General features: G+C 37.4%; 1 protein-coding gene across 1 annotated transcript; it reads left to right on the forward strand.

The window, feature by feature from the left end:
- The first annotated feature begins 13,554 nt into the window (after positions 1–13,554).
- Positions 13,555–14,221, forward strand: LOC110768265 (uncharacterized). Its single transcript, XM_021971968.1, has 2 exons — positions 13,555–13,810; positions 13,896–14,221. The coding sequence occupies exons 1-2, from the start codon at positions 13,555–13,557 to the stop codon at positions 14,219–14,221; spliced, it is 582 nt and encodes a 193-aa protein (XP_021827660.1).
- Positions 14,222–15,077: the final 856 nt, after the last annotated feature.

Raw genomic sequence — 15,077 nt, forward strand, 5'->3', positions numbered from 1 at the left:
ATTGAAGAGGTTGTTGGAGATGCTCTTAGACAAGCATCTATACACATAAGAGTTCAATTGTTAGGCTAACCAATAGCCTACCTTCTTAACCACAACACATGTGGTAGTGGTGCACTTGCCTAATAGTTTAAGTGGTATTTATGCAAATTTCCCTTTTTAATAAATGGGGAAGGGGAAAAGAGGTAAGGGGTCTTGTGTTATGCATAAAAAAGGACTTGATTAGTATAAATATAGTGAATGGATGTCCACAAATATATTCAGTTGAAAAAGATGATTAAACATTTAGAAGAGTTGTCAATGGGGTCTAACCCAGTGAAAAAAAGTGTTAACTTGTAGACTAATAGTTTAAAATTTGAACCTCATGACATCTTCATAGATACAATTTCTATTTGATGAACTTCTTTTTGCTCATTTTATCCTCCATACTTTTTCTTCGTTGACATTTCACCCTCTAATTTTTTATTTTTTATTTTGTTAATGAAACTACATTCTGATGCAATTTTTTTGTATGAACATATGTTTATGTTTATATATTATCCAATTGCGTTAATCAGTAACCATATCCATTTATAAGCTAGCAACGACCCTAATTTTCTCTACATGCTAAAAATTTGTCATGCGATGCTAAACTTAAATAGCTATAAGATTAAGAAAGACACACAATAAACTCCTAACACAAAAATATTGTCAACTGTGTCTAGCCCAGTAGAAAAGGACATTGACTTGCAGACTAATTATATCAGGTTCGAACCCCTAATGGCACCTTGATAGTGTGAGTGTGTGAGAAAGCCCCCTCCCCCTGTAGTTTAGACTATTATTTAAAAAATTATTAGAAATCTTGTTGGAATCTTAACAATATTCGTAATTTTTCTTTTTGAATAAAAGTGATATTCCAAACTACAAGGGAAATGAGATTTTCTCACACATACACACACTGCTAGTGTGTCATAGGAGTTTGAACTTAAGACCATTGGTTTGCAAATCAAGATCATTTTTTATTGGGCAAAACCCCGTTGACACAATATTTGTAATTTGACATTAAAAAAGAAGTCACCAATAAACAACTGATAATATACAATAAGCCACAAAAAATTTAATTAGACATAAACTAGATAGCCAAGCCAAAGTGTTTTGAAAAAATAGTGGTCTTTTTCTGAAAGACATTCAGTCTAAGAACAATAACAAATTGGTGGTCTCTTTGGTGTAGAGAACAAAGAGAAAAGTTGTGCATGAAAATGATGGTCATGACCAGTTGGTGTGGAATTGTTTTGAAGGTGTGGAATTGTTTTGAAGGTGTGGAATTGTTTTGAAGGTACTCATCTACCATTATGTTATGTGGAGCCAAAAAGTTGTCCCAGGTTAGGCTATCGTCTAAAAGTACTATTACATAGAATGCAATTCTACCTATGCGAAAAAATGTATGGTAATAAAGTAGGTTCGCATATGGGAATTAACAATTGTTTATATATTATATATGAGTTCTGTATTCCCAAGAAAACAATGTTATCGAGGTCTAAAATATCGATGGCTTTGAAAATATCAGTAGTCCAAAAATACGGAATTGCAATGGAAATATCGGGATATTATCGATATCAATAAAAATTGAATAAAAACCATGGAAATTGTAAGATGGGTTTAACTGGAAGGAAATGCATTGCATGATGGATTTAGTCAATTATCTGTTACTTTATCACAAAATATTGGAAGGAAATGCATTGCATGATGGGTTTAACTGATTTAAATGTATTATATAGCGAGCTGACAAACACTGCGAGTGTAGAAAATATGTAGTAATTAATATACAATATTTATAATGATTTACTACAATATTTTACACTTTATACATTGCATGGTAAGATACATGAGTGACTTAGTACCACATAGAGTTTCTATAAGGTTCAAATTTGAGTTATTTACACTAACACTTCTTGAAGTTTTTGGTTTTTTCACAAAACTCCTTGAGGTTTTAGAAATTACAAGAACACCCTTGAGGTTTTAAATTGTTTTCACAAAACTCATTTTCATTGATTTTTCGTCCAAAGATTGATGATTTTATACCAAAAAAAAAAAAATCTCCAAATGACAAAGTTGTCCTTTGAGATTAGATTGCATATACTTCATTAACGTTAATTTTGTCATTTGCATAAGTTTTTTTTTTTTTTTTAATGAAATCATCAATTTTTGGACAAACAATCAACGAAAAGGGGTTTTGTGAAAACAAACTAAAACCTCAGGGGGTGTTCGTGTAATTTTTGAGACCTGAGGGGGTTTTGTGAAAACACAAGAAATCTCAAGGAGTGTTAGTGTAACTAACTCTTCAAATTTTTCATTGTCTTCATCATCTCGATATTATCGATATTATAGCGGTATTTTGGCTAAATGTTGTTGAAGTGTGAGATAAATTATTGACGTTGATATTTTCCAATATTATTGTCGATATTATCGATACTTATATGATATATGTGTGGATATATTCCAAAATATCTTAGACCTGAAAAAATGATAATATTCTCGATATTTTAGTCTTGAATGTTATCCATTTGGACATTAATATTAGAATCCCATTGTAGCAAGTACATTCACAATCTGACCATACTGTTTTGTAATATCATACCTAAAAAAAAGATTTGTAATAAAGTACAAATGCTACCTCTAGAGAGAACCAATAATATCCAGCAGGTTGACATTTGGAATTTATCAATTAAAATTTTATTTAAATGCTCTGTTCTAACAATTTTTTACTCTAAAAATTATCAATCACGGTTCATGTTGACATGTAGGATTGATCGAGCCGGATAAATTACTAATATCTTGCCACGTGGGTATGAGCCTGGCACCAAACTCTCGAGTGATCTGACTAGCCAACGGGGCCCTCCTCTTTGAACCCTAGCTTGCACAAGACCCATCTTGAGCGGCGAATAGGGACGGATCCACAGAGGAGCAAGGGTGGTCAGGTGACCCCTGCAACTCTGGAATTTGCCATTAGAGAGGAGAAAATTGACCCCTGCAAACTGCTCGATGAAAGTCCTCAAAGAGTTGCTCTTCTAGTTTCTTCCCAGTGCGCGCTTGCGCTCTTCTATTATCTCCCCAGCGCGCAACGCTGCTTGCGCCTCTAATTTTTTTTTCGTCGATGTCAAAACAACGTTGTCCCACTAATTTTTTTTTTAAAACCTAGCCAAAATGACGTCGTTTTGGCTCAGGTTTAAAAAAATATATATTTAGAACAGCCTTTGTTTTAACAGAGGCACAAGAGCAAAGCAGCAGACAATTTCCTCCCCTCCCTCGAATGAGTTTGAGCTCATTTCTTCATATGTCCCCAAATCCCCAAATCCTACTAACCAACCTTCACCCAATCCGCTGGTGGCGGCAACATCCTCATAATGGTGGCAGCAACAACAAAATAAAAAAGTCACCTGCAAATTCGATTTGATTTCAAAGGAGGATATTGTCCCTAAATTTGAAAGTATGTTATCCGAATTTCTAATCTATTTATGCTTGAATTAATTAGTAAAGATTCTTATATGTTTTTGTTTCTCTTGATTAATTTTTTCGTTGGGTTTTTATTTTGGTTAGTTAGTATTAATAAATTAGGAGTTTTTATTAGGTTGTATATGCTTAGATTATATCTTGGTAAATTGGATTAGTTTTTGTGTTTGTTAATTAATGAAGATTCTTATATATTTTTGTTTTATTCGTTGTTGGGATTTTATTTTGGTTAGTTTGAATAAATTAGGGATTTGTTAATAGATTGTATTTGTTAGTTTGTATGCTTGTATCTTCTCGGCAAATTGGATTAATTTTTGCCCATTGAATAGTTGGATTGGATTGGTTGTTCATGCTTTATTGATTATTTCTACCAATACAGTTTATGGAAAGATATTTTAAGAGAAAGTTCTCATCAACTACTTTTAGTTTAGATAATGTGGGTAGTTCGAGTTCGAGAGATGTTGTGGGTAGCTCGAAAGAAAGTGAGTTGCAAGATGTCTTGGCTAATCTTCCTGCAGACCCTGGAATTCGACCTCAAATGTTGGATTATGATCCTAACATTTGAGACAAACTTAGACGAGCATATCTACAAAAGGGTCCATGTCAACCTAAGGATCACAAATTTCCACAAACCGATCTTTCAGGGAAAATTCGTTTTAGACGTTGACTCCTGCAAGAAAAATTCCTGGATCCGTCCCTGACGGCGAAGGTGCCTCCCTCTCACATCACAGCATCAGATCATAAGCTTTCCACTGACCGTTTACTCAACCCCATCTGAGAAGGGAGGGAGGTCAGAGTATCCCATAGCACTGCTGCCTCGAGAATCTGCATGGGAATCCTTTGACAATCCACGTGTTAGCATACAGTTGGAGCCCATGTTCGAATGCGATTACTTGCCAGTTATCCACTTGGTCAGAAATGAGCTGCTACTCCTCATATTGACAAGACTGCACCTCATCCCCTTTCATATAAAAGGAGGTTTTTGTACAATGGAGAAGGGGAATCACCACCCTTTCTTTCTTCTACAATTTCATAACTCTCTACTTCATATGTAACTCCTTATTTCTTCTTCTAAATGCTTATGTACATTCTCCCTTGTATCATGTACAACTCCTATAATGAATAACTGTAACATCCCACATTGACCAACGGAAAGGGGGTGTTGCTCATGAGTTCCTAGAAACAAAACCGTGAGGGCAGAGATGGGGGCCCAAAGTGGACAATATCGTGCTACGGCGGAGTCGATCCCGGGATGTGACAATTTGGTGTCAGAGCCACTCTGCCGTGTGATGCGAGTGTGCCGACGAGGACGTCGGGCCCCTAAGAAGGGTGGATTGTAACATCCCACATCGACCAACGGAGAGGGTTGATGTGCTTTATATGTACATGCCCACCTCCATCTAGCACGAGGCCTTTTGGGAGCTCACTGGCTTCGGATTCATGTGAACTCCGAAGTTAAGCGAGTTGGGGCAAGAGCAATCCCAGGATGGGTGACCCACTGGGAAGTTGCTCGTGAGTTCCTGTTCGGTTCATTTTTATACATGATTTTTCATGTTATTCACCCACTATTTTGAGTTAGTTCTTGACATTTTATAGCTTTTTACTTCCTTTTTGTGTTTTCTTAGATTTTACCTTGGTTGGAATGAAAATGAGCTAAAAGTGCATTATTAGTTATAAATTCTGTTTTTGTTCATTTTCGTAGGTCAACTTCTTGGCCTGGGATCAACATGCTCTGGTGCTCGGATGAGGTCATGATCTTCATGAGATTTGTTCCAATGGATGTTAACTACAACATATCCAAATTTGAGCTCCATTGGACAAGTATTACCTATCCAACCAATCCAGCATGTTACCACAGCTCTGGAAATCCGGATTTGGCCAGCTTCTACCTCCTTTGTGTCATCTTAATTTCTTGTTACCATAACTCTTGGTAACAAGGAATTACCTTTGTAAAAGAGATATTTTCTGAAGTATTTGGCATCTTTGTGAGTCAATGCTTCATAATGGCAAGGGGACAATGGGCAAAAGCTTTAGAGAAAGAATGAGTTTTATATTAAAAGTGTGAGTAGGAAAAGATGGGAAAAGGAGCAAAAGCAATTGGCAATCAGATATGGAGGGAGCCTTTGAACGTGGAAAGCATTTCAATTCTGCATTCTACACATTGAGAGCAGATTTTGGAGAGCTTGGAGCTTGGAGAAAGCCAAGGTGCAGCCAAGAAAAGTGGAGAAGAAGACTTCCACCATTGATGATCTTGAAGCTTTCATCATTTTCTCAAAATCTGTAAACTCTTTCTAATTTTATTTTGAATTTGTATTTGGAATAAGTATGAGCAACTAAACTCCATAGCCAGGGCTTAGGTTGAAGCCCTAAACATGATTACCTTATTGTTTTGATACTTGAGTGTATGAATTTCTAGATATTGTTGATGAATTCCAATTCACCAAATTAATATATCCTTGATGTGTGTTTTTCCTTGGTTGGCCATCTTTGAAAGCATGCTTCTTGAGATTGTTGGGATTATGTGTATCTTCATGTTATCCTAAGCAATAAATGGATGAAGTAAGAATCATCCATGTGAATTGGTTTCTTGAATACCTAATGTAAACACCATGCTATTAGGATTCTTGTGATGTTCATATTCTCTTTGAACTTAATGGGTTCTCCTTGTAATTGAATCAAAGTACGAACCATACCTAGGTTTGGTTATGGGGAGGGCACAAGTATTGTAGCATGAACCATGCACTTTACGTATATTAGAGAGAATCAATGCGTCTTGAGCCACGACCCATGGCCTTGATTGCGAACATTTTCATCAACACGTTTAGAGTTCATCACTTGAGTATTCATGAACTTGGGTAGAATTGTTTAGGGTGGATTCCGAAACCCTAGTGTTTGTTACTTTTTAATTCCACTCTTTGATATTTCATCTCTGCAATTCTCATTTAAATTCAAAGTCCATTTACTTTCTTGCAATAGAAATAGGTCACTTGAAACAAATCAAACCCCCCCCCCCCCCCAATGTGTGTGTGAGTTGTGTGTTCGACACGTGGTGTGTCTTTGTTACTGAATTTTATTTGTTTCCATAATTGTTTTGGACTTTTGGTCCGCTTTGTGTTCTTTCATTTTCTGTGCTGAATCCAACCGTATAAAGAACGTGAATTTTGGACGTACGGTTGGAAAGTTATAGGCAAAACACTGGACAGAGGTCGAAACTGAAAAACAGAGAAAACGAATCTGCCCAAAAACGACCGGTCGCTTTTACCTGACGACCGGTCTCTTTTAACGTCAAAATTTGAGTTTCGACTCTGCCCAAAAACGACCGGTCGCTTCTGCCTCACGACCGGTCGCTTTAGCACTGTTCATAGGTGATAAAAGGGTGATAAAAAGTGTTGTTTGTGTTTTTCTTTAGTTTTCTTGTGTTGTTTCATTTCTTTTACACTTCTTTACTCATTTCTAGTTTCCCTCTTTCATTTGTGCATTTGTGGTGTGTTAATTAAGTGTTCTTTACGTACTCAAATTAGAACTTATAGGAAGCCGACAAGTTCTTCGTGGGATCGACCCCGTACTTACATAATCTATACTTCGATAGATTCGTGCACTTGCGGGTATTTTTAATTGGTTGTTTGCACATTAAATTGTGTCCTTTTAGGAATGCAACAGTTCCCGGAAACAAAACTGTGAGGGCAGAGAGGAGGGCCCAAAGCGGACAATATCATGCTACGGCGGAGCAATCCTAGATGTGACAATAATTGAACTTCTCTTTCCCTCATACACACCCTAGTCTAATCATCAACATCTTACCCAACTTGGGTCAATGTCTTGGGTTTGAGCCCGTGCATATCCTGTAACAGTGCATGGTGTGAGTTTGTCTGTATAAAGAGAGTTGGTAATCGTAAGAAATTTGGTGACACTTGATTTTGGATGGTCAACTTAGGACATGGATTAGGTTAAAGTCAGGCTTCTATCGGGTCGGTATGAAGGGTAAGTAGGATCGGTCTTGAGATTTTGAGTGCACTGTGCAAAACTTAAACTGGGGCCTTACATAAGCTAACACAAACTTACATCATTACGTAATGCCATACAATAAATATTTTTTTTTCTTAAAGTAAAAATCATCATCAATTAGCCTGCAAATTACAAATTAAATCATCTTTCATTATATAACCAATCAACTTTGATAATGAGTGACATTAAATCATCTTTGATAATGAACTAAGTAATTTAGTATATATAAATTGAAATTTAGATACATACTTGAATTTGAATTGAGATTTAAATCTGACTATTTACTTTTGAGTAACATTTATGAATTTTTTTGGTCGATTTTTTGTGTTGAAATCCTTGAAATTGAAAAAAAAAATTGTCAAAGGATTAAAAAAGAGAGCCAAAGAGAGATATTGGTGATGATTATTACTTACATAAAATAACGTGTTTGCCTTTTTTATTATTATGATTATTAATTGTTGTTACAAAAAAAAAAAAAAAAAACCCAAAAAAGAACTAAAACCATGATATACACAAGCGAGTTTTGAAGTCGCGCCCAGAATAGAAGTAAGTAAGTAATTTAGTATAGGGTTTAGATATTGAAGTAAGTAATTTAGTATATATAAATTGAAATTTAGATACATACTTGAATTTGAATTGAGATTTAAATCTGACTATTTACTTTTGAGTGACATTTATGCATTTTTTTGGTCGATTTTTTGTGTTGAAATCCTTGAAATTGAAAAAAAAAAATTGTCAAAGGATTAAAAAAGAGAGCCAAAGATAGATATTGGTGATGATTATTTCTTACAGAAAATAACGTGTTTGCCTTTTTTTTATATATTTTATATTATGATTATTAATTGTTGTTACAAAAAAAAAAAAAAAAAAAAACCCAAAAAAGAACTAAAACTATGATATCCACAAGCGAGTTTTGAAGTCGCACCCTGAATAGAAGTTGAGGCCCTGCAAACCAACACAACTAGAAATGTCTTTGTGTCAACAATTTGCTCGCTTAGTATATATATATATATATACATAAAAAAATTCGGAGCCCTAAAAAATTAAGGGTTCTGTGCGGTGGCACCACTTGCACATCCTCAGGGCTGCCCCTGAGGGTAAGGTCTTCCCTTCTTAACTGGAATGATCTGCACAAAAGATAGAATGGGTCACTACGGGGGTATTGGTGTCATACCAACCAACCCTCTTTGATGCCAAAGTCAGAGTGAAGTAGATAATGTTTTAGAGTGAAAATGGACGGAATTTTTGAGAGTTATGAAGTTAATACCCTTGTCTGATTGTATATGAGATGTATTTATATATGAGGTTCGAGGGAGCGAATCTCCTTAAAATCAGGCAGCTAGGATTCCAGCCATGCCTTCATCATGAATGAGAAGGTGCTTAAGCACGGCTAGTTGTGCTGATTTTCAAAGGGACCAACTAGATGAATAACCAGACTCATGTCTTATTACAACGGCTTGGTTTAACCAGACTCGATCCTTCTGTTTTTAAAGGATAGACTCAGATGGCTTACCTTCATATATCTAAACAATAATTTCAGATACGTTGCTTTCAATAGTTGTTCATATTATGCAATATGCGTGCAGTTTTCTCAATAGCTTTTCGGCTCGTTTATTTCCTTTGATTTATTTGTCTTTCTTTAGTCAATTTGTGGAATCAATTTGAGTGACAAGTGTTCTGTACTAGTATCATGTCATAGTTGGACCATTTTGACTTGTTTTCAGCTGTCCAGTTTCTTATTTGAACTGATTCAATTAACTTGTCTATTGTAATATTTATTAATTCAATTCATTCAAAAATTTTCCTTGTTATAGCCTGTTCCTATGTCAATTTTCAGTTCCAGACCAAGTTCTCTAACCAAAACTTAATAGCTGCGTGGTTTTAGTTTAATGATAGTTATGTTTGAATTTTGAGACCGCTATGGTTTTAGCTCTAGAACAAGATGATTTGAAGAAATCCGTATGTGACACATAGTAATGATAACTTGAGCTAATATTGGTGTAACTTCAACTTTCTGTTTCTGTAAAGGCTTGGCATCTTTTAACTAATGGATGGAAGATGGCTAACCCGAATCCAATCCACACTTCGGTGAAATCTACTTTGGAGAATACAAGAAAGTCTTATGTGAATTAAAATTATAAATAAAATCTTGTAATTACAATCTATTAAAATCATAAGAAAAATCATGTAATTACAAATCATGCTGAAATCTATTACATTAATAGTGACTGCCCATGCAGCAGCCTAGGCAAGTCTTGCTTTTGGGCTTGTCCAGTTTCATGGCTCACTTCTTACCCTGGCAATTTTTCCTTGAGTGAAGATTGTTTTTGAAACTTAGGCCCCTTTTTGCCATGATAAAAAGGGATAGGTGTAAATGCTCCAACTACCCTTACTCCTAAATCCAATAAGATTGTTTTTGGGTAGTAAACTGTCCTACTTAAGATCCATGACCTCACTATCAAACTAAATTGACAGAGAAAATGATGTGTGGGACGAACTCACATGGTTTATGGGCCCTCCAAATTGAAAATTAAAGCAAAATGGAATGAAGAAAAGAGAGGTCATAGTCGGTGATGCAGCTCAACGCGCATTTAGATGTAAAAGATAAAATTATAATTAAGATTTGAGAGAGACCGCGTCATGCAGAGCACGTCTCTTAATTATCAACTTGTCGCTATTGACTAATGACAATCGAGACGGAATTGAGGAACATGGTTTTTATTATTATTGCCAATTCGGCATCCATCAAAAGCTCAAACACACTCCACATGGCAATATGCATGTGCATCTCCATGTGACGATGTGTGGGAAAGAAAAAGCAAAGCCTCTCTCTCTCTCTCTCTCTCCTCTCTCTCTCTCTCCAATCATTCATCAATTTTTTGGGACAAGTAGTGCCGACTGTGTGCTCCATGTTTGAGAATAAAGACGCTGTATTGCAATTTTTCAATATAAAAGTAACGTAAAAGTACATCATGTGTTGCAGTTTTTATTCTATAAATTTATAAATATATCAATATAAGAGTAAAATAAAAATAGACAATGCGTTGAAGGTTTTTTTATTTTTTATTTTTTTATAATATAAACCTAAAAAAATACCAATTAAGAGTAACAAAAAAAAAAAATACACATTGTGTTGCAGTTTCTATTATAAATCTGAAAAAAAAAAATTACCAATATAAGGGTGCCATAAAAGTACACACTGGGTGATAATTTCTATTCTATAAAGTATAAACCTTTGACAGTTCATATACATATTTTGTAAATGAACAAATATCACAAAAATAAGGTTAGTTTAGTGATTTGCAATTGAAGCTTCTCTTTTGAGGGTCAAGGTTCAAGTCCCTTTAAGTACACAAAATTTGCTATTTTTTAAGGTGAATAAAGGGCACCGCAAGTGGTGGTGGCAGGTGGCCGGCCAAAGGTGGGTCGTTGAACATGTGGCGTTGTATGATTGGCTTTAAATAAATTTATTAAAATATATGAGTGGCAATATGTATGTGATTGGATACCATATTTTAGTCATTGATTTTTTTAGATGATGTGAAATTAGATTATCATCTACCACAATAGTAAACTTCCTATTGATTTTAAACAAAAGCTCCCTTAAGTATTTGCTTAACTCTTGGCATGAGATCACGCGAGTGCTAATGGGCTTTTCTATTGTATGTAGAAATTTTTGGAATCAAAATAGAAGTACGAAAGAAAATAAGAGGAGATGAAGAAAATATGTCGAGTTGGGAAGTAACTTTTAGTAAGGGGGAATAAGAAAGCCAAAAAATGGAAAAGTATCGTACGGAGTCACCATTTTGGCCAACACTTTACCCCTTACGGGCCGACCCGGTGTGAGTGAGGATTAGTTTGGGTTGTGGTTAAGGCTTAAAGGTGCCACCCATAGTTGAGGCCCATCCAGGACCACCTCATGGTTTAGACCAAAAAAAAAAAAATGGAAAAGTAAGTTAATAAAAAAAAAAAAAAACACAAAATGGACAAGTAAGCCGAACAAAGACCGAGCCCAAAGATTCAACCCAAAAAAAAACCCCAGGCCCCATGGAAATACACGAACCTCCGTGGCCTAGAGGAAAAAAAGCCGTACAAGAAATCCTATGGGCGCCTATTAATTCAATTGGTGCGCTCGAAGACTCCAAAGATTTTCAGTGATAGCTTTAACCATTTACAAATTAATTAAATAAAAATCGTGGAGGTTTGTAACCTTAGTAATTATGTGTTTGTGTCTCCATATGAGACCTACCATTTTTTTTATACCATCGCGTTTTGAAAAAAAAAAAAAGGAAGTGGGCTTTTTAGGTCTTTTACTTCCTTCGGACTTATAAGGCTTCCTACTTTGGGCACTCTTTGAAACGAGCATTCAGATAGGTCATTTGAGTCATAGAATTTGTGGGAACAAATATTTTGGCTTCCAATCATGAGGCGCCACGTGGACAAAAAGAATATCTCATAGGTCAATTAATTGTGCCCATTTATTTGATCAATTAATTGATACTAAAAATAGGGATATTATCTTAAATATGGAAAATTATCTTTATTTAAAAGATAATATCACCAATTTAAAGTATTATCTTATTTGGGAGAAATCATCATCAATTCGTGATTTGATCCCAATCAAATTCCTAATTGATTCAATCTCTACAATTTGGGGAAATAATATCTTATTTCCAAATAAGAAGATATTTTTTGAAACGCCCTAGATGCCTAGAGCCCTATAAATACATGGCTACATTCAACACACAAGGTAATTCGAAACTCAATTCCAAAACCCTAGAAAAACACCTGAAATCCATCTCTCCCTCTCTCCCTCTCTCCTAGCCAACGACCACCTTAGTTGCCGGCTCCTCTACTTTTGCCTTTCCACATGGCTTCAGCTACCCAGTTCTCCCCATAAAGAAAACTATGTACGTTTTTTTTTGTTGCTATTATTTCTTAAGGATTCAATCGAACTAACTTAGGCATCAGAGGGCCTTTGGCCAACACCCCTCGGGTGTGGTCTTTTACTCCTGTTTGATTTAACACCCCATGGTCCTGGCTCACCACACCGCGCCACATCTTAGCCACCTCATTGCGAGCGCGATCGCTACGTTGGATCCCACCGTTCAGCCACACGGACAGCCTTATGGTATTGTGGTTGCTGCGGCCTTGCAACCGTGCGACTTTGCAACAGGGTCTAGCAGTTGCCACTAACTCAGCCTCGCAGCCGGGTCCGATGCTCTCCACCACCACTACGCTACCGTGTTCCATCCCAACGTTGCCGCCCGATACCAACTTGTCGTTGCTGCCGACTTTGGCCCAATCTCGGAGCAAGTGCGTCCATTCCCTCCTTTGCCTCCGCACTTGACGTACGTTCCTGTGTACACCTCCAACGAAACCCTAGCCCGTGTGCAATTGGACTCCACACAATTCTCTCCTCTCGATCCATGAAGTCAAGTAGACCTTAGTCTTAAAGTCGACCAGCTGACCCAGAGAGTGGACAACCAAAACAACTTGGTGAGGCAGCTCCTCAACCAAATAGACTTGGTCTAAGATCTTGGCCTTGGACTGTAAGGTGAAGAAAGAATGACGGACGAACGCATCGGCGGGTAGTTTAGAGGTCCCATGCAGATCGAGCAGAGCAAGCAGACAAGGAGAAGGATAAGAGCATGATCTGGATGTTGGCATGTCATAAGCATCCGTGAGTCAGGCTCAAAGCAGACCGAGTCTTCGATCTAGGTTGAGTCCAAGGACCAACATGCACGAAAGGCTGGGCCCGCAACCTAACATTCGCGCCTACTTGGGCCCACAAGGAAATGTTCATGAGAGGCTAGGTCCTTAAGGAGGTCAATCAATCGACCCTTGCAATGAGGTTCATGAAGAAAGGCGCTCTGCAGCCCACTCCTGAAGGACCAATTCCCGTCAACAAGCCACAGGAAACCCCTAGAAGGTGTAGTCCACCAATATGCCGCACAGGAAGGACAACTGAGGAGGTTAGCCCTTGCAAGTCAACGGGGAAGTCAATAACGGCGCTCGAATCGTGGAGACATCAGTGTGAAACCCAGGCTATGTGCGCATAAGATGTTTGAGAAGCTTGTGAATCGGCTTCGTGACTTGAAGATTGGCAGAGATTTCGAAGATGCTCTGCATTGGGAGGTGGACCAAGTAGACTCATCACCATTCACAGCCAAAATCAAGCAGGCTGCTCCACCAAAGAGATTCTCAACGCCATCTTTCACTCACTTCAAAGGGGATTTCGATCTTCAGAGCCATCTGAAGCATGCACTTCAAAAGTGTTATGATTCTCTACAAGGCCAAAGACGCGCTAATATGCAAGGTATTTGCAATGACCATGCGAGGAGCAGCCTAAGATTGGTTCCACACTCTACCATTTGGGTCGATCAGTAGCTTCAAAAAGCTAGCTTTCGTCTTTACCAAGGAGTACACTTCTTATTGGACGATCAAGAAGAACCCTAACCACCTATTCAACCTGCCCAAGAAGCACAATGAGTCTCTCCGAGACTATATCAAGATATTCAAAATAGAAAAGGCAAACATCGTAGGGTGCGATGACCAAATCGCATCCTCAGCCTTCAAGAAAGGTTTGCCGGCTGAGCACAATTTATACTGCGAGTTAACTATCACTCCCAGCCAAACTCTAGTAGAGGTCTTCGCAACCGAGGAACGCTACACGCTCTGGGATGATGATCGAATCGCAGGGAAAAAGTCTACCAAGCAGGCCGATTAACAGACCAAATAGGCAGGTCAGAGGAGTGACATGTTTGACAACAAGAACAGTAGCAAGTGCAAGTTGCGCCCCCAAGGGGACGCTTTGGCAGAAGAGAACTACACTAAGTTCTTTATCCCCATACATCTAATCTTAGCCCATGTGAAGGACAAGCCTTGATGTGAAGAGACCACCACTCTTGAAGGATGACCTGAACAAGAGGGATGCTAGAAGATACTGTGCCTTCCATGGGACACATGGGCACTAGGGATTGCCAATGGGCTGGGCTGGGCCAACCTCGCCCACATTTAACGGGCCTTGGGCTAGGTTGGGTCGGGCTTTAGAAAGGAGAGAGAAAATAATGGGCTGTGCCGGGCCAAGCTTAGAAAATTAAAAGCCCAAGCCCGCCCCATGGGCTGAGCCCAAGAAAACCCAATGGGCCGGGCTGAAATGGGCCTACTGTGTTTTTTCAATTTTTAATTTTATTTTCTAAAGGAGCTTACCTTATTTCCATTTTCAGCATTTAAGTAGATGTCTTTCGCCTTTTACTTTCATTTATTTTTATATTACTCCCTTTACTTAAGTTTACAATGTAAATAAAAATACTAGAAAATCAAATTCCCACCAATATGAAAAATCGGCTTTAGTGCAAAATACGATTTAGGCTAAAAATGATGGCTCATTAAGTCAATATATAATTCATACTAAATTCCCATAAAATCAAGTTTTCTTATTTGATGTGTAATGAATGAAAGCTGCTAAAAATTATCTTCAGTTTTCTTATTCCAAAAAACCATTTTTCAAAACTAAAAAAATTAGAAAAATATATAAAGATATTTATTTCACATTAAAAAAAGAGAGGAAACATGGGACTACA

The sequence above is a fragment of the Prunus avium genome, chromosome 5, assembly GCF_965620075.1.
Source record: "Prunus avium chromosome 5, drPruAviu1.hap1.1, whole genome shotgun sequence".
NCBI classification, from domain to species: domain Eukaryota; kingdom Viridiplantae; phylum Streptophyta; class Magnoliopsida; order Rosales; family Rosaceae; genus Prunus; species Prunus avium.